At 41.6% G+C, this 27,339-nt stretch overlaps 2 protein-coding genes across 5 annotated transcripts in view; one reads left to right on the forward strand and one right to left on the reverse strand.

The window, feature by feature from the left end:
- LOC118906652 (zinc finger and SCAN domain-containing protein 30-like) lies at positions 1–27,269 on the reverse strand. The gene is made up of 4 exons (XM_036874185.1): positions 27,212–27,269; positions 14,654–15,179; positions 14,240–14,378; positions 1–248 (listed from the first exon to the last, which is right to left on the reverse strand). The coding sequence occupies exons 2-4, from the start codon at positions 15,059–15,061 to the stop codon at positions 211–213; spliced, it is 585 nt and encodes a 194-aa protein (XP_036730080.1). The 5' UTR covers positions 15,062–15,179; positions 27,212–27,269; the 3' UTR covers positions 1–210.
- Positions 1–27,339, forward strand: part of LOC118906644 (zinc finger protein 397) — a 51,062-nt gene that overhangs the window by 3,807 nt on the left and 19,916 nt on the right. For 2 of the 4 annotated variants that reach the window (XM_036874171.1, XM_036874170.1), the window contains one exon: positions 1,148–4,678. In XM_036874171.1, coding sequence (XP_036730066.1) covers positions 1,148–2,196 — 1,049 coding nt within the window. In that variant the 3' untranslated portion in view covers positions 2,197–4,678. Of the gene's footprint in view, positions 1–1,147; positions 4,679–27,339 lie in introns of those variants that run through there. The other 2 variants (XM_036874172.1, XM_036874173.1) reach the window with 2 other exon arrangements.

Genomic DNA, 27,339 nt, shown 5'->3' on the forward strand with positions numbered 1-27,339 from the left:
GCAGAGCAGGAATGGATTTGAGGAAGGCAAGAGTAGGGTCTGGTTAGAGACAGTTGTAATCCAAGTGGCCACAGTGAATAAATCAAGATGTATTGTGGTGAGAGGTGAGAAGGATCACGGCTGACTCCTGTTCTTCAGCATTTAACTTGAATTGCAGTAGCTGGTCATTGTTAAACGTGGAGCATGTGGGAGAGGAGTTGAGGGTGATACTCAGGTTTCGGTTTTGAACAACTTGGTTAATGGCGGTGCTATTCATATAAGTGGGAAAACATAAGGGAAAAAATACATATGATGATGTGTTTAGTTTGGGACATTTTGGTGCTTGTCAAATATTTACAAGTAATATGGCCAATTAGCATTGGATACGAGAGTCTAGAGCTTCATAGAACTGGGATAGAACTGGGGATCTGGGGAGATATTAGCTTATAACATAAGTAGTGATTGAAGCTTAGGACATAGAGAGTTGGTGGAGTGAGGATATATGAGAGCTCAGAACAGAACCCTGAGGAACTCGTGTTCGAGTGATTGACCTTGAATCTAAGAAGGAACAGCCACAGAAATCAGGCTAGTGTATTTGGAAGAGAATGGCTCTGGAAGGAAGATGTGGTCCCAGTGTCCGTGCTACAGAGAGGCCAACTAAGTAAGATCCAGAAAGAAGCCACTGGATTTAGCAGCTATGAAGCTGATTTTGATGAGAGTAGTTTGGGGGGTGGGAGGTGCACAGGTATGGCAGAAACCAGATTACAGAATGGGAACGAGTACAGACAACCGTTTGAAGAAGCTTTATTCTCATTGGGAGTGAGGTTGCATGAGGGAGATGTGTAGGCAAGGAGCTTGATTTAAAAAGATGAGAGAGACTTGAATTTATTTAAATGCTGACGAACAGGAGTCAGCAGAGAAAGAGATTGAAAACAATAGGAAAGGAATAGTGGGTAACTGATCAACTGAAGTCTCAGAGGAAGCAGGAAAGGATAAATTTCAAACTGTAGATGTAGGCCTTAGTATTAGAAAGGAGGCGGGACCCTATTTTGACCAGTTAAAGAAAAGATACATGCAGATGGCTTTATCTTTGTAAGTAGAAGCATCTATTTTCTCTCATATTGAAAGTGGAGAAATAAAAAGTTTTTTTTTTCTGTTATCATTTCAGATTGTGAGAACAATGGATCATCAACAAAGAAGGACATTTCAGGAGAGAAATCGCAAAGACTTCCCCAGGAGCCTTCATTTGGAGGAATTAGTGAACATGAAAGCAGTTCAGAGTGGCAGCATGGAAGTGCTACAGGGGAGAAATTAAGAAGATCCCCTTCCCAAGGGGGCAGTTTTAGTCAAGTAATCTTCACACACAAATCTCTAGGAAGCAAAGACCATCCTGAGCCCCAGAGAAGCTTGATTCTAAATACAAACTCTATAACGTATCAGAAAGTTCCTACAGAAGAGAGACCTTACAGGTGTGATGTATGCGGGCACAGCTTCAAACAGCATTCTGCTCTAACACAACATCAGAGAATCCATACTGGAGAAAAGCCATACAGATGTAGCCAGTGTGGGAAGGCCTTTAGTTTGAGGTCCTATCTTATTATTCATCAGAGAATTCATAGTGGTGAGAAAGCATATGAATGTAGTGAATGTGGGAAGGCCTTCAACCAGAGCTCAGCCCTCATTAGACATCGGAAAATCCATACTGGTGAGAAAGCTTGTAAATGTAATGAATGTGGCAAAGCATTCAGTCAAAGTTCGTATCTCATTATCCATCAAAGAATTCACACTGGTGAGAAACCCTACGAGTGTAATGAGTGTGGGAAAACCTTTAGCCAAAGCTCAAAGCTTATTAGACACCAGCGAATTCATACAGGAGAAAGACCTTATGAATGTAATGAGTGTGGAAAAGCTTTCAGGCAGAGCTCAGAGCTGATAACCCATCAGAGAATACATAGTGGAGAGAAACCCTATGAATGTAGTGAGTGTGGAAAAGCCTTCAGTCTGAGCTCAAACCTCATCAGACACCAGAGAATTCACAGTGGAGAGGAACCTTATCAGTGTAATGAATGCGGCAAAACCTTCAAAAGGAGCTCAGCCCTTGTTCAGCATCAGAGAATCCACTCCGGGGATGAGGCTTACATATGTAGTGAATGTGGGAAGGCTTTCAGGCACAGATCAGTCCTCATGCGCCATCAGAGAGTCCACACTGTAAAGTGACTTATGAATACAATGAATACTGTAAATACTTCAGTCAGGCTTCTATCTTTGTTAGTCAAAAGGGTTTAATTTACTTTGGAGTAAGACTCCATGGAGGTGGTTGTACTGTACTAGGTCTCAAATCAACCTGACTTCCACCTTTCTCTTACCAGTAAGAATACTCAGGAACTGCGAAAGATGGAACTATAACATTGAAACATCATTTTCCATGAGAATGTCACAAAGAGGGCACAGCAACTCTGTCACTGCATCTCATTGTCAGTGGGCCAGATTTGGAGGATGGTGTGGAGAGTATGAGGGACATTTTGTCTCAGGAATGCAAAAATTTTACTGACCAGTTAAGAACAGTGGCAGGGCAGCAAGATATGGGGAAACAGTTTCATCGATGACTTATTGAGCCCAGGGCAGACCAGAAGTGAAAAGAAAATACAAATTAAGTTATCCAACAGTTATTTTTTGAGTGGCTGCTTTGTGCCATGCGCTAGGGATACAGTGGAAAATAAGACCATATCTTCAGTTTCACGGACAACACAAACAGGCAGTGACACTGTGGTACGATCAGTGCTGTGTGATGTTAAGGAGTACCTGACTCAACCTTGGATCAGGGAAGGCTTCTGAGAAAAATTATCTGAAGGATGAGTGGCCAGGAAGGTAGGCCGGCCAGGAAGAAAGTCTGGCACATCTGAGGAAAGGAAAAGGCCACTTTGCCTGGAGTATTCCTTTTGAGTTCTTTTTGAAGTGGATTCCTGTCTGTAGGAATATCATGCATGTGGCCAGAATCTCTATTTACTACAGTGCCTATAGCGAAACATGAGCTAGTGGAGAAATTTGTTAATAGACAAAACCTGGAGTCCTTGGAGCATGGGATGGTGAGGAGCTTTGTCTTGGTTTGTATGACCCCAGGGTAAGGGTTAAAATGTAGTTTCCTTGTCCAACCTGGAGGCTAGGCCTTCCATGTGGGTGAGGGCAGGGGGCCAGAAAGAGCCCAGTCTAGAAGTTAAGAGTCTTAGAGTTCCAAATCTCTCCCTCGCAGACATAAGGGCTCCTTTGGTTCTTAAAGACGTGACCAGCGCTTCTGTCGGCTTCCTCCTAACTCCCCAGGCTCCGGGTCGGAAGCCGCTAAGGCTGTCGTATCATTTGTCTGTGGGTCTGTAGTCCCACAGTTCCTAGTGCGCACCCCTAGGCTCAGGCGCTAAAGACTTCCTCCATTGCTGGGTCTGTTACTCTCCAGGCGCCTCACGTGTGTTCAGTTTTGTCATATCAGCAGTATTTCACAGTCTTGTGAATTTTGTTAAAGACCACGCGAAAGGGAAATAACAGAAACAGTCACGGTCCATCCAGAGAGACTGCCCTCTTCTGAGGGACCCAGCAGGAAAAGGATCCCTAGACGGGTGCTTCTCAGTGCAATGCAGAAAGGTGTGTAGGTTAGTCAGCAACAGAAAGACATGTTATTTAAAATACCTAATAGGTCAGAGTTATAACACACCTTACCAAAAATTCAAACCTTTGGGAATCTCGAGTCCTGTACATAGGTAGAGTTTTCATGAGGATAAATAGAGGAGTAATGCTTCTATTGTGGCATGAGCATGTACTAACCAGTAAGAATGGCAGGAGGACTAGCTGTCCATGCTTGGAGAGAGAATGTGAGAAAAGAAAGGGCTAGGTTAAATAACAAAATAGCATGGTAAAGCTATTCAACTCATATTCTTCTACAGAGGAAGATCCAATCAAACTGAAAAGGGCAGAACAAATGTTAGGAATTGATACAATATATATTACAAAAGGCAAATATTCTTTATATAGAGGGTTCTTACACGTATTGGTAAGAAACATAATAGGTACTTGCAAAGGGCTTTGTGTATATGTATTACTTCTCAGACAGCCCATATTTTGCAGATGAAGAAATGAAGGCTTGAGGTCATAGCTTACTCAAGGTCATGTAGCTACCAAGTGGTGAGGTCAGACTTTAAACCCAGGCAGTAGGAATCCAGAACGCGTCTGGGGAGCCACTTCTCTGTACTATCTCCCCATGAAAAAGTCCCAATAGAAAAAAGTAGTACATAAATAGGCAAATCACAAAAGAATAAATGCCAATGGACAGTAAATATTAGCCTTGCTAGAATTAAAAATGTATATTAAAGCAAGAGTTGAGATGGCACTTTTTTTCCCTCATGAAACTAACAAAGATTCAGGGAAATTGGGACTCTAATGCTGCTGGTGAGATGTGAATAGATGCTGTCTGTGGCAATCAATACCAGAAGCCTTAAACATTGCCTTTTGACTTTAAAATTCTACCTGGAAATGTATGCTTCAGAAACCATCATGAATGTATACAAAGTCTTAAAAGCTGTTAAAAGTGATGTTGATTAATACTAAATAAGAAAGCGTTCATATCTTAAGTAAAAATATAGGACGATATGTACAATATGATTTGTGTAAAAATATATTTATGCATTAAAAATATTGGAAATATATATAATCTCAATGTGCTATACTGGTTATATCTGAGTAATAAGATTATAGGAGATTTAATTTTTTCTTGTGTTTGTGTCTTCCAATTTTTTCTACAATAAATATCTAAAATTTCTAAAGTTAGAGAAAAAAAGGTTTAAAAGGGAGTGGAAGCCCGGGATAGCTGAGAAATTATCAAGAAAAGCATGTGCTTTCTATGGCATCTTTGTGCCTTCCAAGTCCTAGGCAGTTAGCTAACTCATTAACTGATCTGTGACTTCCTAACTGGTAAATGACAATGGCAGATGTACTCATCTCACTAGTGTACAAAAAGAAAGTCTGCAAATTATAAATCTCTGTGCAAATATAAGTTATTTGCATGAAGGTGATTATAGTTGAGAAAAGCAATAGCCTTGAAGTGAAGACTTCTGTTCTCGTTAGTGCTTCTCCGTGAATTCTGCAGCCATAAGCAAGTCACCTGACAACTCTGGACCCTCAGTTTAAAAGAGCTGAAGTAGGTGATCTCTTACAGTTAAAGCTTCAACAGTCTATATGAAACAGAGGGGGCACCAAGTAGGTGGATGTCAAAGGTAATTGTTTTTTCCTTCACCAGAGTTGCCTGAGGAAAAGTAATCCATCCCTTTCCTTTCTGCTCAGAACCCTCATTTCTCTTGGTGTAGAGGCAGTCCACTGTTTACCTTAAATGGGTCCTGCGCAGATTCATGGATTTAAAAAGATGTGGAATTTAGGCAAAGTGCTTAATACCAGTTTCCTATCTCTCCACTCCTCCCTCCTCACTTCCACAGGCTGCAGTTAACACTGTCCAGATGAGAGGATTAGAAATTTAAACAAGTCTGACCTTGGTCTCTCCAAGCCCCACTGTGAACAACTTTGCTTCTTTTGCCCCGTAAAGTGAATCCTCAGAGCAAGGAGGATTGCCGATCATTTCCATGCAGAAGGAACTGACCTGAAGAGCATTTCTGCAAAGTCAAGAGGAAGGGTGAGCAGGGTAGGCAGACCTACCCCCTGCTCTCTGATGGCCCAAAACCAGATGTTGCTGCTCAGTAACTTTATCGTTCACAGCTGTCTTGTTGGCAGGCACAAATGATGATAGATCTAAAGGGTCATGGGGTGTTCCTGCACATGTGTGTCTATTAAGGACCTGCTGAGAGGGGTGGGGAAAGCTGTGGCATTCTCCAAGGCTCTTGCTCCCAAGGTGGGGAAGCATCCTGATTCTTGTGGACGATGCATCTGTTTGTAGAGGCTACTTGCTCTCATTCCCATGTTCTTTCAACCACAGTGCAGCTCCAGATGTCCCCTCAATTTTGTGACTTCACCTGGTGAACTGCAGCCCCAGGGACTAGGTATCGTTTCCAGACATGTTTTGGCCCAGGAATCAAAGCTAAGACCACCAATTCCCTGCCTTCTTCCCACAACTACTTCCCCCATTCTCCCAGCACATCTCCACTCGTGTTACGGTGCTCCCTATTACTGAATGATTAATTTCAAAGCAAAACTTAAAACTCAAATTTTATTACAAGACATCTTGCATTACATTCTAATACTAAATAGTTAAAGCATAAACAATGAGGTCCTACTGTATAGCACAGGGAACTATATTCAATATCCTGAGATAAATCATAATGGAAAAGAATATTAAAAAAGAATGTATATATATATGTATAACTGAATCACTTTGCTGTACAGCAGAAATTAACACCACATTGTAAGTCAACTATACTTCAAAAAAATTTTTAAATAAACAGTTGAAGTATATAATCAAAAGTTTAAGTGTTAAAATCAGTTACTAAAAATGATTTACCAAACAAGATTTTCACCAAAAAAAAGTACACATATATTAGGGTTGGGGGGTTAAAAAAAAAATCTACTAGAAGTACTCCAAAATGTTAACAAAGTTTCTATGGATGGTGGGATCGTGGGTGATTTATACTTTCTCATTTTCTGTACTATCAACGTTTACAATTAATTCACAATCAGTGAAAAAAATATTAAATGGTATTAAAAATATGAAATCATTTGATTGTCACCCATAGGAAAAGGCAACTCTATCCATTTGAAGGATCTTTTTAGATTTCTGATTGGCCTCACTAATAATCCTACAACCTCTGGACGCAAAAGCTGTCCCCCTAATTTCACCTCTCCTATTACCCACAACAGCTTTGATTACCACGTCTTTTTCAGAAATGACAGTATCAGGAAGAGAAATCAGGACATCTTAGAAGAGGACTCAAACTTTCTCTTAAGTATTAACTGCCCTCAGCAATTGTGAGTTAATTAAAACTGCCAAAATAAAAATTGGAGAAGTAGAGTTTTGAGGAATATTCAACAAATATTCATTGCCCTCAAGTAGCTTAGCATCTGTAAGTCTGGTGATGAGGGGAGGGAACAGGAAATGAGGAAGGCAGACCTCCCATTCCCGTGTTCCTGTCAGCTTCCCATTTCCTGGGCCCCAGGGTCATGGGACACAAACACTCCAGTCTCCACTGTCCCTCTACCCTCCAATATGTATTCTTTCCTTGGTGTACAAACATGCGTTTTTCCATACAATGCAGCAAAGTCTCCCATCACACTAATTCTCCTCAGTACTTCAAGAGAACTGGGATAGGCCACCCAACTCAGTGACTAAATAGGAAGAGAGGAACAAACACCTGTCCTGGCTTCTGAACCAGGGGCCCCAAGAAAAAATTCTTGCCAGAGAGAAGAGTTCAGAGGAAGGGATGTCTCCAGATCCTCTGTTCATGCCATTGCACGTGCTATAACCTCTGCCTGTAACATTCTTCTCTTCCTTCTTGCCTTGGTCTGGCTAACTTCTACCCACCTTTTATGTCTCAGCTGAGATTTCGTCACATCCAGGAAGCCTTTAGTGACTCATGGACCAGGCTAGGTACTCCCCTGCCATACACGCATTTCAACAGAACCATATATATATCATATATATATATATCATATATCTCAATATATCACATATATATCATATATATATATCCCATTATTCACCCCCAAAGTGAATTCCTAGTATTTCATAATTGTACAACTCTTACCTAAAGAGTTAAAATCTGGTGTGAGTTCTCTGATGCTGCATAAGGCCTGATCTATGCCTAAATGTTTTCTTACATTCACTACATTCATAAGGCTTTTCTCCAGTGTGGATTCTCTGGTGCTGGGTGAGGGCTGAGCTCTGATTGAAGGATTTTCCACATTCATTACATTCATAAGGTTTCTCTCCAGTGTGAATTCTTTGATGTTCAATAAGGATAGAGCTTCTACCAAAAGCCTTACCACATTCAATACATTCATAGCCTTTGTCTCCAGTGTGAATTTTCTTATGCTGAATAAGGGCTGAGCTCCGGCTGAAAGCTCTCCCACATTCACCACATTCATAAGGTTTCTCTCCAGTGTGAATTCTCCGATGCCTGATGAGCTCTGAGCTGCCCCTGAAAGCTTTTCCACATTCACAACATTCGTAGGGTTTTTCACCACTATGAATTCTCTGATGTCTAACAAGGTCTGAGCTCAGACTAAAGGCTTTGCCACATTCTTTACATGCATAAGGTCTCTCTCCAGTATGAGTTCTCTGATGTCTAATCAGCTTTGAGCTCTGACAAAAGGCTTTCCCACAGTCGAAGCACTCATAGAGCTTTCCCCCAGTGTGAATTCTCGGTTGTGTTATAACATTTGAGTTCAGACTGAGACTTCCTTCACCTTCATTACATTCCAGGACACTCTCTTCTGTGGAAATTTCCTTGTTGAAGCTTGCCAGGCTAAAATGTCTTTCCTGGGAAGGGAGCTGACTCATTTTGTCCCCTGAAGCACTTCCTTTTGGCTTCTCAAAATTGTCCAGACCTCCCAAAGCTTCTTCAACTATCTGTCCTGAAGGAGTTTCCCCAGGGAGTCGTCTTGAGGATATCATGGCTGCTGATGCCACACATTCAATAATTTCTTGCTTTGCTGTCAACAATTTGTCAGCCACCAGCTTGCCATCTAAAAATGTGAATAGAAAATGCAAGTGTCATTTGCTCCCTATGTTGGAAGAAAAGAAATTATTGTAGCAGAAACAGAAAATAAACCAAATGAAATAGGTATTTACTTATTAGAAGGAAAATTCTTAAAAACTAGCTTCCCAACCTAGAATTTAGAAAAGTGGCCTGGGGTAGTGAGAGGTGGCACCCTCAGAGAGTAATATAGACTAGAATGAGAGTCAGCATTGGAAAGGAGGGATGGTGAACAGGGCAAGACATTAGTTAAAGGAGATAGTGATAAACAGGAGTAGCAGTGAAAGACCAGGAAGCTGGGAGACAATCTTGGGTTAGAGGAGAAGATGTGCTTTTAGGTAATGAGGGAAAGGAAAAGAGGAGATAGAGAGTGATTAGAATAAAGACAGATGTCTAAGAGTCTTGAATCAGCAGTGCTTCTACAAAAATAGGAGAGCAGGAGATACAATTAGGAAATGCTTTAGGGGTTAGAATTGGACAGAGGTAGGTGGTGCAAAGGTAAATTGCAGATTCTGGCAGGTTCTAAGTTGATCAAATGATTATAAGCAAATAGAATAAGACATGCAGAGCATAAGAAAAGGAATATTGTGAGTTACTGACTCATTCTGAGGCCAGGTGGGAGTCTTCTATGTTCACTTTTTTATGTATAAATGGTCAAAGATGGTGCATGGAAACAAGAGGCAGATGTGACTGCCTGGTGCCAAACCTTCAGCTCTCACACGACACGCCCCTCTCATTTCTAGATTTCTAGTAACCCAGAACAGGAGACTACTGGATGATGGCTGAGGTAACTTCAATTATTTTGAGTGGGGAAAATCTGAAGAACTGTTAAGTTACTTTCGTCCCCACCAAAGTCCTCTAAACTTATATGCATTTTACAGATCAGGAAACGAAGGCTCAGAGAGTCTATGTCACTGATGTAAGGCCACAGAATTAATAACTGGTAGTGTCAGGATTCAAACAAAGATGCTTAACATCAAGGCTTGCACTTTCCCCCTATGTCATCTGCTTTCCCTACTGGAAGGAAGTAGGGCTGTAGTTGCACTAAGAAAAAAATTAATTTAAAAACCATTTTTATTTAGCTTCAGAAAAGTCATGTTTTTCTATGAAAACAAATACTTCTTTTTGATATTCTTGGAGTTCATCATACTTTAAACACAACAATAAAGTCTCACAATGATTACCTGACCAAAGCAGAGGGCTATCCAGCTTCCCTTTTCCTCACTCCTTACCAGAAATCACAGATGGACAACACTGCCTCTTAGTAGGACAGAACACTAAAATTCACACTGTTCTTGGATCTTAAATAGAAATTTAAATTACTCAAGGCTATGCTCATTCAAAAAGGGAAAATTTATGAATAAAAGCATAATATATAAAAAAAGGCAGAAGAATAATAAGCACCAACTTGGTTAAAGTCAGAGACCTGACAACCTAATGAGAAATCTTGTGAAAGTAGTAAATAGGTCAAATTATAAAGAGTATAAATTATAAAGGGTATAAAGTGGCAATAAAATTGTGTAGGGACAAATTTAGGGCTGTGAAAATTAGAAAAGCAATGTAATTTATAGGATTTAAAATACTTCTTCAAATTCTATAATCACATGAAGACAAATTATGAGACCAGAGAAAAATCTTGACCTTAGATGTATCGATCAGGAAAATATTAAGACTCTTATTCTTTCAACAATATATGTATATTATATTTAAAAAATTAGGGTTAACTAGAGTAATTCCTGGAAATGACAGAGATTAAAAGTAGAATAAGAGATGATTACTTGAATATTTAGAAATATCGGTACAAAAATAATCTAATTGATATCTTCCAAGAATGAATGATAATTTACAATCAACCCCAAGGTCCAGATGCTGGAGGGCAGAGTACAGATTATAGGAGGCTCTTTGGAAGAGAAATAAGCCACACGTTCCTCTGTAGAAGAGCTCTTCTATATAACATCCCCTCACCCCATCCCACTACTTCCCTACCTTTTCAGTGACCTGTATGGTCTAAAATCATCTTAACTCGGGACTTGGCCTTTAATCGCACATGGACAAATATGATTCAGCCTTAATACTATATAGATGAGGCTCCACTACCCACTCAGATCCCCTTCACCAACAGGGTGCCTCCTTCCCCCAGCTGCTGTGAGTGTTGGCTCCTAACGACCCATAGCTGCCCTCTTCTCTGGAGCGTTGCCCTGGCTGATGAAAGCCACCTGGCCTAGGAAATTACTTCCACCCTCACTGCCCCCCAACCCCGCCTCAAGAAGGAACAACTCAGCAGTACAATTATGCTCCAGAGGGTCCTCCCAAAGCCCCACCTCATGGATTAAGCCAAGGCTAGGTTTTACCCGAGACCATATCATTGCTTGATCTTTTCCCTTCCTAACCCTACCTCTCTCACTCCATCACAGAGTTCTCCTGAGGAGCATGCCCTCAGTAAACCACCTGCACTCAAATCTCCATCTCAGGCTCTTCTTCTAGCAAAACATACGGCTAGGCTAGTGAAGAAGCTAAGGAAAATTATATATTGTATTATATATTATATAACCAAGAGCGTAAGGTTGTAAAAATGACATGGCAACTCTTACAATCTTATCAAGGTGGATTCCTCCAATGATTTAATCCTTATTGACCTAGGTAAAAGATGTGAAATGATCCACATTAATTCTTCAGAGGTGGAGCTAAGACCCTCAAGACTAAAAAGAGATCAGCATAATGAGATTTATTGGAAACCCAGTCAAGGCCATTCAAGACCATATACTTAGGAATCAGGCATAAACGGAGGATGAGGACATTTTGCTAAGGCCAAGGAAGGCTGGAAGATGGAATCACTGTGGCCATAAGTTGATTGAGTCAACAACATAATACCACTGTGAAGGGGCAAACAAATAAAAATATATAGAGTGCAACAAATAAGAGTTGAGGGTGTGTGTGAATCTACCTTGTAAATTGACCAGATCTTCATTAGAGTACTTTATTTTTTTATCCCTGTACTTCAAATGAATGTGGAGAAACTGAAGCACATCCAGAGGAATGAGCTGTGATGACTGGAGAGGTGGAACACAGATGGAATCAGAGGTAGTGAGATGCTTAGTTAAAACAAAGTCAAAGGGCAGTGTACTCATTACCTTCAGGAACAGGTTGTTTTATGAGGATTCTGCTAAACAAATAAAATAAAATGGAATTAAATTAAAGCTGGAAATAGTTCATATGGACACAGAGAAGAAGTTTAATACCGTTTTAGTTTGCTGGTCTGCCTGCCATAACAAAATACCATACACTGGATGGCTTAAACAACAGAAATTTATTTTCTCACAATTCTGGAGGCTGGAAGTCCAAGATCAAGGTGTTGGCAGGTTTGGTTTCATTTGAGGCCTATCTCTCCTTGGCTTGCAGTGGCTCCTTCCCACTGTGTCCTTATATGGTTGTCCCTCGATTTGTGTTATGTCCCAATCTCCTCTTCTTACAAGGACACCGTCATATTGGATTAGGGCTCACACTAACAATTCCATGTTAACTTATTTACTTCTTTAAAGGCCCTATCTCAAATACAGTCATATTCTGGGGTACTGGGGGGTAGGGCTCCAACATAGAAATTGGGGGGGACATAATTCAACCCACAACAAATATCAGTATGAAAAGCCCAATAACGACTTAAAAAATTACAGCACAGGGGCTTCCCTGGTGGCGCAGTGGTTGAGAATCCGCCTGCCAATGCAGGGGACACGGGTTCAAGCCCTGGTCTGGGAAGATCCCACATGCCGCGGAGCAACTAAGCCCGTGGGCCACAACTACTAAGCCTGCACGTCTGGAGCCTGTGCTCCGCAACAAGAGAGGCTGCGATAGTGAGAGGCCCGCGCACCGCGATGAAGAGTGGCCCCCGCTCACTGCAACTAGAGAAAGCCCTCGCACAGAAACGAAGACCCAACACAGCCAAAAATAAATAAATAAATAAAAGCGAAATTCTTTAAAAAAAAAAAAAAAAATTACAGCACAGTCTCTGTTCCTCAAGACCTTAAAAGAAGGAAATAGAAGTAATCTACCCTGATTTAGATATTTACCTACTTCAAGGCAGGGGACTTGAGGAGATGATTTTTTAAATCCACTTGAATGTAGTTTTTGCTTGATGCAGAAGATATTTAAGTGCGCTTACTTGGCTAATGATGTGTGGGGAGGGGGGGGCTGGGAGGGAATTTCCCAGGAGGTCTCAGTGTACAGATGCATGGATACCTTTGGTGAATGCCAAGGTCCAAGATCTAGCCCTTGACCTCGTGGCCTCATAAACCTAACTTTATCATCATACAATGAATAGATTTACCTCTTGGGGTTAACTCTCATTAGCCAAGCTCATGAAACTGAGCAATAAAACCATAACAAAAATTAATGAGTAATGTAACTGTCACACAGACCAGACTAGACTAATGTACGTTTTTATTATAGCTAAGCTTCATAGGAATTTAATAAGATTGCTTGGTAAAGATGAAATCAGAAGGGTAGTTGGGTGTAACAAACTTGTTAATGAGAACAAGTTAATAAGCCTGATGTACATGCTGCCCATAGGGATGATTTTGCCAATAACATAATCAAAGCCCTTTTGGTCAGCTTCAAATCCACCCTTCAGTGCCCTGCCTGTGCTACACTTCTCCCTGGCCAGCTGACAACGATGTGAGCTTTAACAGTAGGGGCTGAACAGACCCTGGAGGAGGAAGGGGCTTTTCTTCCTGGTGCTGGTGTGCTCTCTTTTTCCCTGCAACGTGTGGGGCATCCAGCAGTGCCAATCAGTTTCAGCAGCACCACCCCTGAGGGTGGCTTTGCAGCAAGTTCTGTGTCATGGCACCTCCCCATGGCGGAGGGGCTCCTGGCACCCTAGAGGGTAGCTTCTCAGTGAGTTCTACCCCCTAGAACACACACTTTCCCCCCACCCATGAATGGCTTTCCTTCATACCCCAAAGAGCAGTTTCCCAGCAAATCTGCCAGAAAGCACTCAGGGAACATCTCCATCCAGTGGGCCATAGCTGTGTCCTCTCCAACAAGATCTGGATCTCAGTTCTGCCAGGGGAGGGGGAAGATGCAGCACCCTCTTGCAGATTTGTTCCTTTCTTGGGCGCTCTGCCTCAACCCTAGAGACTCCCTATATGTGTTATTTCTGTATACTTTATGGGGGTTTTAAAAACTAATTAGTAAGTAATCCTCTGTCATAGTTAATAATTCTTAACATTAAATTTTCCCTTTTCAAGTTACTATGTGGTTTCTCTTATTGATATATTATTCATCTCCATCTTAGGGACTGCCTTGCCAGTAGGACCATAATATTAAAAAACCAGAATACTGCTCTTTGAATATTATGGATATTATTAGAGAATTTTATTAGAGACCTTAATTCTTAACCCCAAATTAGAAATTATATTGGAATTTCAGATTCTAGGCAGAGCCAATGGAAGAATATTTCTAGGCAAGGGGGCTTTTTCACAGTACTTAATGACAGTCATAAGAAGCAGTTATTAAGAAAATGACCCATGCCACGGATTTAAGCCCTCACCTCCGCCCTCAACCCCAAATGGACTGTGGCTCCTCACCTCTCTCACAGAAACCCTGGGGCTCCTGAATCTCATTCTTGCCCTGGTTCTCCAAGGGCTGGAGCTGGATACTCAGTGACTTCAGTGCTCCCATAGATGTCATTTCCTTCCAGATCATTCCTTGGCCATGAGCTGTGTCCTAGGAGTAATCAAGTACCAACACTATGATTCTGAGGACATACAAGAGGAAAACCCGTAGAATAACAGGGCAGGGCAGCCAGAGTCAGAAACTCATTCAGATGATTAGATAGAAAACAACAAGACTAAAAGCTCTAGTGACTTGATCCCAGTGCACAAATAATAACCCAAAGGACAAAAATTTTATAATTCTCGGGTAGCCCAGTCAAGGCCACTCAGAATGGCTTCCTCATTAACTTACAATCAGTAAAACAAGCAAACAAAACACCTACTTACCTGTTGCCTTGGCTCGTCAAGCTCTTTCTCCAGCTCCTCCAGCATCATCACGGCTTGCTCTCCACTCTCTGGTCGGTTCTCCCGAAGCCAGGTCTGCAGCTCCTCTGGCAGGATGGCCAGGAACTGCTCCAGCACCAGCAGCTCCAGGATCTGCTCCTTGCTGTGCACCTCTGGCCTCAGCCACTGACAGCAAAGCTCGCGGAGCCGGCTCAGAGCCTCCCGGGGCCCCGCGGAGTCAGAGTAACCAAACTGCCTGAACCGCTGGCGGAAGGCCTCCTGACTATAGGCATTTCCCTGAAGGCCAAAGTCCTGCCCCCAAACATAATTTTCTTCTTCGACCTTCACAATTATGAGTCCTTCCTGCTCTTTTGGAGCATGGTAGACCAAGGCTGCAGACTTCCCTGCCATTCTGGGCAGAGATAGCCTGAAGAGGCTGCCTAGTTGAAGCGGGGAGGGGATGGACGTCTGTGTCTGAGAGATTCTTTCTGAATTCCAATTCTTCAAAGAGCTCCTGAGGTGGACAATGCTAATATCACACAGGGAAAAAAATGTGTTTAGAATATAAATTCAGGTGTTTGAAAACCAGTTACTACTGAGTGTAGCGCTGTAAAGAAAACTGACTAAAAGGGAGCTTCCAGGTAAACAATACATTTATAGATGAGTCAGGATTTTTCTCAGGATGTAAAACAGAAAAGTTAAAGTATCACTGAAATAAATTCAACTTTTGGTAACAATGTTAGAGACAACATTAGGGATAATAAATAATGCTTATACATCATGGAAATCAGGAAAAACACTACAGTATATTATCACCTCTCAGAATAATAACCACCATTTTACTGAGCACCTACTAGATGCCAAGCACTAGCTAGATACTTAACATAAATTTAATATAATTTCCGTAATAATTCTATAAGGATAATCATAATTATGCCCATTTTCCAAATGAGGCTACTGAGAATCACAAGGGGACCAATGACACACAGCCAGTAAGCAGCAGAACTGCTCTCTGCAACCAGAGGATTTATTAGCTCTTTCTATGAAGCCATAGGGTCTCCCCAAAGAAGGGAATTTGCACTTAATAAACCTACTATGGGCCAGGCACTTTACAAATACAATTTTATTGAGGCTTGTAAATAACACTAGTAGGTATGTATTATCATCCCCACTTTACAGACGAGGAAACTGAGGTTCTTGAAAGTTAAGTAATTTGCCCAAGGTCCCAAACTGGTATACGGCAAAGTCAAGACATGAACCTAGAGTAGCCCAACTCTAAAGCACTTGTTTTTTTAAATTACAGAATGGGTTAATGCCCAGGACAACCTTGGTTGATACTATAAATTAAGAATGAGGGTGGGGCTTCCCTGGTGGCGCAGTGGTTGAGAATCCACCTGCCAATGCAGGGGACACAGGTTCAAGCCCTGGTCTGGGAAGATCCCACATGCCACGGAGCAACTGGGCCCGTGAGCCACAACTACTGAGCCTGCGCGTCTGGAGCCTGTGCTCCGCAACAAGAGAGGCTGCGATAGTGAGAGGCCCGCGCACCGCGATGAAGAGTGGCTCCCGCTTGTCACAACTAGAGAAAGCCCTTGCACAGAAACGAAGACCCAACACAGCCAGAAATAAATAAATAAAAATAAATTTAAAAAAAAAAAAAAAAGAATGAGGGTGAAGGACTTCCCTGGTGGCACAGTGGTTAAGAATCTGCCTGCCAATGCAGGAGACAGGTTCAAGCCCTGGTCCAGGAAGATCCCACATGCCGCGGAGCAACTAAGCCCGTGTGCCACAACTACTGAGTCTGCACCCTAGAGCCCATGTGCCACAACTACTGAAGCCCGTGCGCCTAGAGCCCGTGCTCTGCAACAAGAGAAGCCACTGCAATGAGAAGCCCGCACACTGTAATGAAGAGTAGCCCCCACTCGCCGCAACTAGAGAAAGCCCACGCACAGCAATGAAGACCCACCGCAGCCAAAAATAAATAAATAAATAAATAAATATTTTTTAAAATCTGTTTTCTAGAAAAAATAAAAATAAAAAACTAAGAGTGAAAATGTTAGGAAAAGGTCATGGAGAATGGCCAGGGTGAATGTACAAAAAAAGGAAGAATTTTTCTTTTTTTTTTTTTTTAATGTTTTTAGTTTTTTATTTACTTTTTTTAATTTTTATTTATTTACTTTATTTATTTTTGGCTGTGTTGGGTCTTCGTAGCTGCGCACGGACTTTCTCTAGTTGCGGCGAGCGGGGGCTACTCTTCATTGCAGTGCGCAGGCTGCTCATTGCGGTGGCTTCTCTCGTTGCGGAGCATGGGCTCTAGGTGTGCAGGCTTCAGTAGTTGTGGCACATGGGCTTAGTTGCTTCACGTGCACGTGGGATCTTCCCGGACCAGGGATCGAACCTGTGTCCGCTGCATTGGCAGGCGGATTCTTAACCACTGTGCCACCAGGGAAGCCTAGAAGAATTTTTCTTGACTTTAAGTCACAAGGTTCTGAGACAGCACAGAGGAAAGAGGAATGGATTCCTTCATCCATTATCTCAACAATACTTGAGCTATGTGCTAGGCAGTGTACTGAACAGGACTCTCAGGATTCAGAGGTCTGTCTTCAAGGACTCCTAGTTTAATAAGGGAAAGTGACAGGGAAACAGGCAAACACAGTGCAATACATCCAACGATGGAGGGAAGCAGACAAGGTAGCCCGGAAAGATGACTAAGACCAGGAAGAACTGCCTGCCTGGGGGAACCATCTCAGCAGAGTCTGGTATGAGTGAGCTGGGTGGAGCTGTAGAGGGAGGTCATTCAGGCAAGGAGCAGTGGGTATGAGAGGATGTAGCCCATTGAGGAAACTGCAGGTGATTCAGAAAGGCCAGACTCATGGATATGGCTCAGAAACAGCCATGAGCATGGTCCTCAGACTTGTTGAATCAGAATCTCCATGGGTGGGGCTTCAATAAGTGCCACAAATGCTTCTGATGTGCAGCCAGGGTAAAAATCCTGGGCCAGAGCCTCGGCAGAGTTAAGGAATAGTGAGAGAGGAGGGACCTAAACACAGAGAAACTTGGGGGCATTTTTCTTCTTAATTTTGTGGTATTTGGAAAATACTAAATACATTTCTTTAGTTCTTATTATGACAACTGACATTTAAGAAATCCCATGATGATGCATTGTCAGATCTGGGCATCAGTATAAATACTATGCCTCAGCAATTTGTCCTCCATTGGGTGGCTGAAGAATTATCGCTGTTCCTTCTCCATCTCCTTCACAAGTCCATCCTCCTTTACATCAGAGTTCCACAGGTCAGCCCTAAGTCCACCACTGTTCTCATTCTCTCCCAGGCAATCTCATCCTTACCTTCGGTTACCATCAATCTCTAGTCTGGACCTCTCATCTGAGCTCCAGCCCTATTTATCCATTGTGACTCACATCCATCATAATTCTTTTTTTAAAAAAATAAATTTATTTATTTATTTATTGGCTGCATTGGGTCTCTGTTGCTGCGTGTGGGCTTTCTCTAGTTGTGGTGAGTGCAGGCTACTCTTCACTGCTGTGCACGGGCTTCTCATTGTGGTGGCTTCTCTTGTTGCGAAGCATGGGCTCTAGGCGTGTGGGCTTCAGCAGTTCTGGCTCGCGGGCTCTACAGCACAGGCTCAGTAGTTGTGGCACATGGGCATACCTGCTCCACAGCATGTGGGATCTTCCTGGACCAGGGCTCGAACCCATGTCCCCTGCATTGGCAGGTGGATTCTTAACCACTGTGCCACCACGGAAGCCCCATCATAACTCTTCTTGAATTTCTCAAAAGGACCTCAAACTCAGCACATCCAAGATCAATTGATGATTCCTCCCACCCCAACCTGCTCCTCTCACAGTGATTCCCCTCTCGGAAGTAGGAACAACCATACGGCTGCACTGCCAGAAACCTGGAAGCATTCCTAACACTTCCTTCCTGTATTTAATGCAAATTAAGTCCTATTGATTTTACTTCCTATTTAAAGAATCTGCCCTTTCCCATCTCTGCCACCACGTTCTTCATTCCAGCAACTATCCTTCCTGTCACACTGTACAATAACCCACAGTCTATTTATAGTGTAACCACAGTGACTTCTTCAAATTGCAAATCTGATCCTGTTCCTCTGACTAGTTTTAAAAAAGCAAAAACAAAAACAATAGATAACCAACAAGGACCTACTGTATAGCAGAGGGAACTCTGCTCAATATTCTGTAATAACCTAAATGGGAAAAGAATTTGAAAAAGAATAGACACAGGGGAGGAGGAACCAAGATGGCGGAGTAGAAGGACGTGCTCTCACTCTCTCTTGCGAGAACACCAGAATCACAACTAGCTGCTGGACAATCATTGACAGGAAGACACTGGAACTCACCAAAAAAGATACCCCACATCCAAAGACAAAGGAGAAGCCACAATGAGATGGTAGGAGGGGCACAATCACAGTAAAATCAAATCCCATAACTGGTGGGTGGATGACTCACAGACTGGAGAACACTTATACCACAGAAGTCCACCCACTGAGCCCCATGTAAGGCTTACCAACCTGGGGGTCCGGAAGTGGGAGGAGGAATTCCTTGAGAATCAGACTTTGAAGCCTAGGGGGAATTGATTGCAGGAGTTTGACAGGACTGGGGGAAACAGAGACTCCACTCTTGGAGGGCACACACAAAGTAATGTGTGCATCGGGACCCAGGGGAAGGAGCAGTGACCCTGGGGGAGACAGAACCAGACCTACCTGCTAGTGTTGGAAGGTCTCCTGCAGAGGAAGGGGGGGGGCTCTGTTTCACCATGGGGACAAGGACACTGGCAGCAGAAGTTCTCGGAAGTACTCCTTGGCGTGAGCCCTCCCAGAGACTGTCATTAGCCCCACCAAAGAGCCCAAGTAGGCTCCAGTGTTGGGTTGCCTCAGGCCAAGCAACCAACAGGGAGGGAACCCAGCCCCACCCATCAACAGTCAAGTGGATTAAAGTTTTACCGAGCTCTGCCCACCAGAGCAACAGTCAGCTCTACCCACCACCAGTCCCTCCCATCAAGCCTCTTAGATAGCCTCATCCACCAGAGGGCAGACAGCAGAAGCAAGAAGAACTATAATCCTGCAGCCTGTGGAACAAAAACCACATTCAGATAGACAAGATGAAAGGGCAGAGGGCTATATACCAGATGAAGGAACAAGATAAAACCAAAGAAAAACAACTAAATGAAGTGGAGATAGGCAACCTTCCAGAAAAAGAATTCAGAATAATGATAGTGAAGATGATCCAGGACCTCGGAAAAAGCATGGAGGCAAAGATCGAGAACATGCAAGAAATGTTTAACAAAGACCTAGACAAATTAAAGAACAAACAAACAGAGATGAACAATACAATCACTGAAATGAAAACTACACTAGAAGGCATCAATAGCAGAATAACTGAGGCAGAAGAATGTATAAGTGACCTGGAAGACAGAATGGTGGAATTCACTGCTGTGGAACAGACTAAAGAGAAAAGAATGAAAAGAAATGAAGACAGCCTAAGAGACCTCTGGGGCAATATTAAACACAACAACATTCGCATTATAGGGGTTCCAGAAGGAGAAGAGAGAGAGAAAGGACCCGAGAAAATAATTGAAGAGATTATAGTCGAAAACTTCCCTAACATGGGAAAGGAAATAGCCACCCAAGTCCAGGAAGTGCAGAGAGTCCCATACAGGATAAACCCAAGGAGAAACATGCCGAGACACATAGTAATCAAAGTGGCAAAAATTAAAGACAAAGAAAAATTATTGAAAGCAGCAAGGGAAAAACGACAAATAACATACAAGGGAACTCCCATAAGGTTAACAGCTGATTTCTCAGCAGAAACTCTACAAGCCAGAAGGGAGTGGCATGATATACTTAAAGTGATGAAGGGAAGAACCTACAACCAAGATTACTCTACCCGGCAAGGATCTCATTCAGATTCGATGGAGAAATCAAAAGCTTTACAGACAAGCAAAAGCTAAGGGAATTCAGCACCACCAAACCAGCTCTACAACAAATGCTAAAGGAACTTCTCTAAGTGGGAAACACAAGAGAAGAAAAGGACCTACAAAAACAAACCGAAAACAATTAAGAAAATGGTCATAGGAACATACATATCGATAATTACCTTAAACACAAATGGGTTAAATGCTCCAACCAAAAGACACAGGCTTGCTGAATGGATACAAAAACAAGACCCATATATGTGCTGTCTACAAGAGACTCACTTCAGACCTAGGGACACATACAGACTGAAAGTGAGGGGATGGAAAAAGATATTCCATGCAAATGGAAATCAAAAGAAAGCTGGAGTAGCTATACTCATATCAGATAAAATAGAATTTAAAATAAAGAATGTTACAAGAGACAAGGAAGGACACTACATAATGATCAAGGGGTCAATCCAAGAAGAAGGTATAACAATTATAAATATATATGCACCCAACATAGGAGCACCTCAATACATAAGGCAAGGCTAACAGCTATAAAAGAGGAAACCGACAGTAACACAATAATAGTGGGAGACTTTAATACCTCACTTACACCAATGGACAGATCATCCAAAACGAAAATAAATAAGGAAACAGAAGCTTTAAATGACACAATAGACCAGATAGATTTAATTGATATTTATAGGAATTTCCATCCAAAAACAGCAGATTACACTTTCTCTCAAGTGCACACGGAACATTCTTCAGGATAGATCACATCTTGGGTCACAAATCAAGCCTCAGTAAATTTCAGAAAATTGAAATCATATCAAGCATCTTTTCTGACCACAATGCTATGAGATTAGAAATGAATTACAGGGAAAAAAACGTAAAAAAGACAAACACATGGAGGCTAAACAGTACGTTACTAAATAACCAAGAGATCACTGAAGAAATCAAAGAGGAAATCAAAAAATACCTAGAGGCAAATGACAATGAAAACACGACGATCCAAAATCTATGGGATGCAGCAAAAGCAGCTCTAAGAGGGAAGTTTATAACTATACAAGCCTACCTCAAGAAACAAGAAAAATCTCAAGTAAACAATCTAATCTTACACCTAAAGGAACTAGAGAAAGAAGAACAAACAAAACCCAAAGTTAGCAGAAGGAAAGAAATCATAAAGATCAGAGCAGAAATAAATGAAATAGAAACAAAGAAAACAATAGCAAACATCAATAAAACTAAAAGCTGGTTCTTTGAGAAGATAAACAAAATTGATAAACCATTAGCCAGACTCATCAAGAAGAAGAGGGAGAGGACTCAAATCAATAAAACTAGAAATGAAAGAGGAGAAGTTACAACAGACACTGCAGAAATACAAAGCTTCCTAAGAGACTACTACAAGCAACTCTATGCCAATAAAATGGACCACCTGGAAGAAATGGACAAATTCTTAGAAAGGTATAACCTTCCAAGACTGAACCAGGAAGAAACAGAAAATATGAACAGACCAATCACAATTAATGAAATTGAAACTGTGATTAAAAATCTTCCAACAAACAAAAGTCCAGGACCAGATGGCTTCACAGGTGAATTCTATCAAACATTTAGAGAAGAGCTAACACCCATCCTTCTCAAACTCTTCCAAAAAATTGCAGAGGAAGGAACACTCCCAAACTCGTTCTATAAGGCCACCATCACCCTGATACCAAAACCAGACAAAGATACTACAAAAAAAGAAAATTACAGACCAATATCATTGATGAATATAGATGCAAAAATCCTCAACAAAATACTAGCAAACAGAATCCAACAACACATTAAAAGGATCATACACCACGATCAAGTGGGATTTATCCCAAGGATGCAAGGACTCTTCAATATACGCAAATCAATCAATGTGATACACCATATTAACAAATTGAAGAATATAAACCATATGATCATCTCAATAGATGCAGAAAAAGCTTTTGACAAAATTCAACACCCATTTATGATAAAAACTCTCCAGAAAGTGGGCATAGAGGGAACCTACCTCAACATAATAAAGGCCATATACGACAAACCCACAGCAAACATCATTCTCAATGGTGAAAAACTGAAAGCATTTCCTCTAAGATCAGGAACGAGACAAAGATGTCCACTCTCACCACTATTATTCAACAAAGTTTTGGAAGTCCTAGCCATGGCAATCAGAGAAGAAAAAGAAATAAAAGGAATACAAATTGGAAAAGAAGAAGTAAAACTGTCACTGTTTGCAGAGGACATGATACTATACATAGAGAATCCTAAAGATGCCACCAGAAAACTACTAGAGCTAATCAATGAATTTGGTAAAGTTGCAGGATACAAAATTATTGCACAGAAATCTCTTGCATTCCTATACACTAATGATGCAAAATCTGAAAGAGAAATTAAGGAAACACTCCCACTTACCATTGCAACAAAAAGAATAAAATACCTAGGAATAAACCTACCTAGGGAGACAAAAGACCTGTATGCAGAAAACTATAAGACACTGATGAAAGAAATTAAAGATGATACCAACAGATGGAAAGATATACCATGTTCTTGGATTGGAAGAATCAATATTGTGAAAATGACTATACTACCCAAAGCAATCTACAGATTCAATGCAATCCCTATCAAATTACCAATGGCATTTTTTCTATAACTAGAACAAAAAATCTTAAAATTTGTATGGAGACACAAAAGACCCCGAATAGCCAAAGCAGTCTTGAGGGAAAAAAACGGAGCTGGAGGAATCAGACTCCCTGACTTCAGACTATACTACAAAGCTACAGTAATCAAGACAATATGGTACTGGCACAAAAACAGAAATATAGATCAATGGAACAGGATAGAAAGCCCAGAGATAAACCCACGCACCTATGGTCAACTAATCTATGGCAAAGGAGGCAAGGATATACAATGGAGAAAAGACAGTCTCTTCAATAAGTGGTGCTGGGAAAACTGGACAGCTACATGTAAAAGTATGAAATTAGAACACTCCCTAACACCATACACAAAAATAAACTCAAAATGGATTAGAGATCTAAATGTAAGACTGGACACTATAAAACTCTTAGAGGAAAACATAGGAAGAACACTCTTTGACATAAATCACAGCGAGATCTTTTTTAATCCACCTCCTAGAGTAATGGAAATAAAAACAAAAATAAACAAATGGGACCTAATGAAACTTAAAAGCTTTTGCACAGCAAAGGAAACCATAAACAAGACGAAAAGACACCCCTCAGAATGGGAGAAAATATTTGCAAATGAATCAACGGACAAAGGATTAATCTCCAAAATATATAAACAGCTCATGCAGCTCAATATTAAAGAAACAAACAACCCAATCCAAAAATGGGCAGAAGACCTAAGTAGACATTTCTCCAAAGAAGGTATACAGATGGCCAAGAAGCACATGAAAAGCTGCTCAACATCACTAATTATTAGAGAAACGCAAATCAAAACTACAATGAGGTATCACCTCACACCAGTTAGAATGGGCATCATCAGAAAATGTACAAACAAGAAATGCTGGAGAGGGTGTGGAGAAAAGGGAGCCCTCTTGCACTGTTGGTGGGAATGTAAATTGATACAGCCACTATGGAGAACAGTATGGAGGTTCCTTAAAAAACTAAAAATTGAATTACCATATGATCCAGCAATTCCACTACTGGGCATATACCCTGAGAAAACCATAATTCAAAAAGACACATGCACCGCAATGTTCCTTGCAGCACTATTTACAATAGCCAGGTCATGGAAGCAACCTAAATGCCCATCGACAGACGAATGGATAAAGAAGTTGTGGTACATATATACAATGGAATATTACTCAGCCATAAAAAGGAACGAAATTGAGTCTTTTGCTGAGACGTGGATGGATCTAGAGACTGTTATACAGAGTGAAGTAAGTGAGAAAGAGAAAAACAAATATTGTGTATTAACGCATGTATGTGGAACCTAGAAAAATGGTACAGATGAACCGGTTTGCAGGGCAGAAGTTGAGACACAGATGTAGAGAACAAACGTATGGACACCAAGGGGGGAAAACCACAGTGGGATGGGGATGGTGGTGTGCTGAACTGGGCGATTGGGATTGACATGTATACACTGATGTGTATAAAATTGATGACTGATAAGAACCTGCAGTACAAACAAACAAAAGAAACAACTAATGCTAAACTTTCTTTGGGTTATTTGTACGGAAATATGTTAATATAAATGTTTCAGACATTACATAAAATTTCTAAAAATCTTATATGTTCTGGTATAATGTTATAATTCATAATTCTAGTTATTACTTTAAAATTTATATCTCAGAAATAACTAAATTTCCTTGTCAATTGCATTATTATGAACTTTCATCAAATCTTTAACCATGGTCATTTTTAAGTCTTTTGTCATTTACAGACAGTTCTGGGTGTACTCTGATGCTTTTGCAAAAATGTTCCTATAAAAGGGTTTCATCTTCAAGGAATTCATGGAAAAGACTGACAAGTACAGGTTTCTGGTAACTGACTATACTGCTGAACTGAATGAATAAGCATTTTTAGATGCTTGGAAATGAATGGAAATTCATTCTTTCCATTCAAATGAATGGAAAACTGATGAATTCATAAAAGTGCTAACAAAAGATCAAGATGAAAAAAAAATAATTACTTGGGACTCAGTGAACTGATGAGGATGATTATAATTTTTGTGACTTTCTGTTTGAATAAAAAAAAAATCCCACAAGGACTCAGAGGCAAAAAATATACAAATCAATTTTCACTGCAAAGTAAAGGAGCTGTTACAGTGGAGGATTACTGGACTGAATGTCAATATTATGACACAATATGAGTGTGTTTCATGTTTGGTAATTGCAATCATTGTTGCTTTTGTTGTGGTCATCCATTTACAATGCTTGGTGTCAGTTTATTTATCTCTTGTAAAAATAAAATACAGTGTGTGTGTGTGAAAAAAAAATCTGATAGACAAAACAAAGAATAGATACAGGTATATGTATAACTGAATCACTTTGCTGTACACCTGAAATTAACAAAACATTGTTAATCAACTATACTCCGGTATAAAATAAAAATTAAAAAAGACAAACAAAACAAAACAAAATCCTTTAGCCAAGGTGAGGCTTTCTTTGACTGAAGTCACCTCACTTTACAGATGCCTGGGCCGCATCCCAGCCTGAGTCAGAAACTTGTGGGTGGGGTTTTAGATCTGTAAAACATTCCGCAAGTGATTCTGATGTGTAGGCAGGCTTGAGAACCCTGGGCCAGTCAAGGAGTCATGAGAGACACCATGAAAGAGAATTGCATTCCTTTCCCTCAGAGCACCTCTCTCATTTTGTCAGTATATATACTTCAGTAGGACTATTGGGGTAATACATATCTTCTCCATGATTAGATTGTAAGCTACATCAACATTTTTGCTCACCACTGTATTACCATCACCCAATCCAATGTGTGGTATACACCCAATCCAATGTGTGGCATAAGTTGAGTGCTTTGGACCAGAAGTGTGGATTTAAGTGTCAGTTGTTTATGGAGTTGTCTAGGGAACCCAGTTGGGGGGGGGGGGCTGGAAGCACCTCTGGGAGATAAGATCCTGGTTCCAGTTAGCTCTTAGTCCAAGCAACCCAAGAACCTCCACGGCACCTTTGGACAATCCTGCTTACTGCAGTATAATGTATCTGCACTGTCTGCTTACTTAAACACTAATTGAGATTTTATTATAGTCAAGTGCTGTCCACCTGTTTTAAGTGTCTTCATTCATTTCACCTTCATAGCACTCTGTGCTCTACAGTTTTACAGAAGAGAAACAGAGAAGTTATGTAATTTGTCTCAGGTCACATGGCTAGTAAGTGACGTAGTCTGGACTGTTCTGAAACCATATGGTCTGACTCCAGAGTCCATACTCTTGGATGTGTGTTCTGCTGAACTGCCCTTTCACATCTGCCTTCCCCCACCAAACCAAGAGCACTTTTAAGGACAGCCTGTGGTTTTCGCACATTTCTCTAACAATATTTATTGAGTGCCTACTTTGTGCAGGCACTGTGCCAGGCACTGAGCAAAGAGTTATAAACAAGACAGTGCCCTTGCATTAGAGAACTTAAAAATAGTAAGGAGAAGCAAATGTCAAACAAAAATCGCACGGAATTACCTGATTTAATCGTGATAAGAACTACAAAAGAGAGAGCAGAAAGTGCTCTGAAAGTGTCTGGTAAAAAATCTAACCTAGACTGGGAAGTCAATAAGGACGGCTGAGAGCGGACTCAAAAGCGATTTCTGGGCGCGTGAAGTGGGAGGAGATATTCCATCAGTGCCCCTCCGACTCTTCTGCTAGCGGCCTGGCACACAGGAGGCGCCCCGTAAGTGCTTGTGGAGTCAGTCGACGCAAGGGCGGGTGGATGAACCGGCAAACGGACAAATGCATGAAAGATGGACGGACGGACTGATGGGCTGATGGACAGATGGGCGGGCGGACTGTAGCATCGAGGGGCGGCCACCTGGTGCAGCCGCAGGCTCTGCCCGGGGCCGAGGAAGGCCGAGGCCGGACAAGGGCGGTTTGGGAAACACCCAGGCCCGTGCTGCCGGACCACCACACTCACCCTTCGCTCCGCGGGCTGCGGGGACCGACCCCAGGCGGAGAGCAGAACGGCCTCTGGCCGCGCGAGCCGGAAGTGGGGGGCGGCGCGCCCCTCTAGGCCGCCCGGAGGACTGCAGCTCTGTGGCGGGC

This window comes from Balaenoptera musculus, chromosome 14 (assembly GCF_009873245.2).
Source record: "Balaenoptera musculus isolate JJ_BM4_2016_0621 chromosome 14, mBalMus1.pri.v3, whole genome shotgun sequence".
NCBI lineage: Eukaryota > Metazoa > Chordata > Mammalia > Artiodactyla > Balaenopteridae > Balaenoptera > Balaenoptera musculus.

What these genes read in the sequence shown, in the direction of transcription:
- LOC118906652 (XM_036874185.1), bottom strand. Translation starts at nt 15,061, where the DNA reads ATGGCAGGGAAGTCTGCAGCCTTGGTCTACCATGCTCCAAAAGAGCAG. An exon ending in TTGACGAGCCAAGGCAACAG is followed by an intron (nt 14,379 to 14,653) that starts GTAAGTAGGTGT and finishes GATTACTCCTAG; the next exon opens with GACACAGCTCATGGCCAAGG. An exon ending in CCAGGGTTTCTGTGAGAGAG is followed by an intron (nt 249 to 14,239) that starts GTGAGGAGCCAC and finishes TTATATGAATAG; the next exon opens with CACCGCCATTAACCAAGTTG.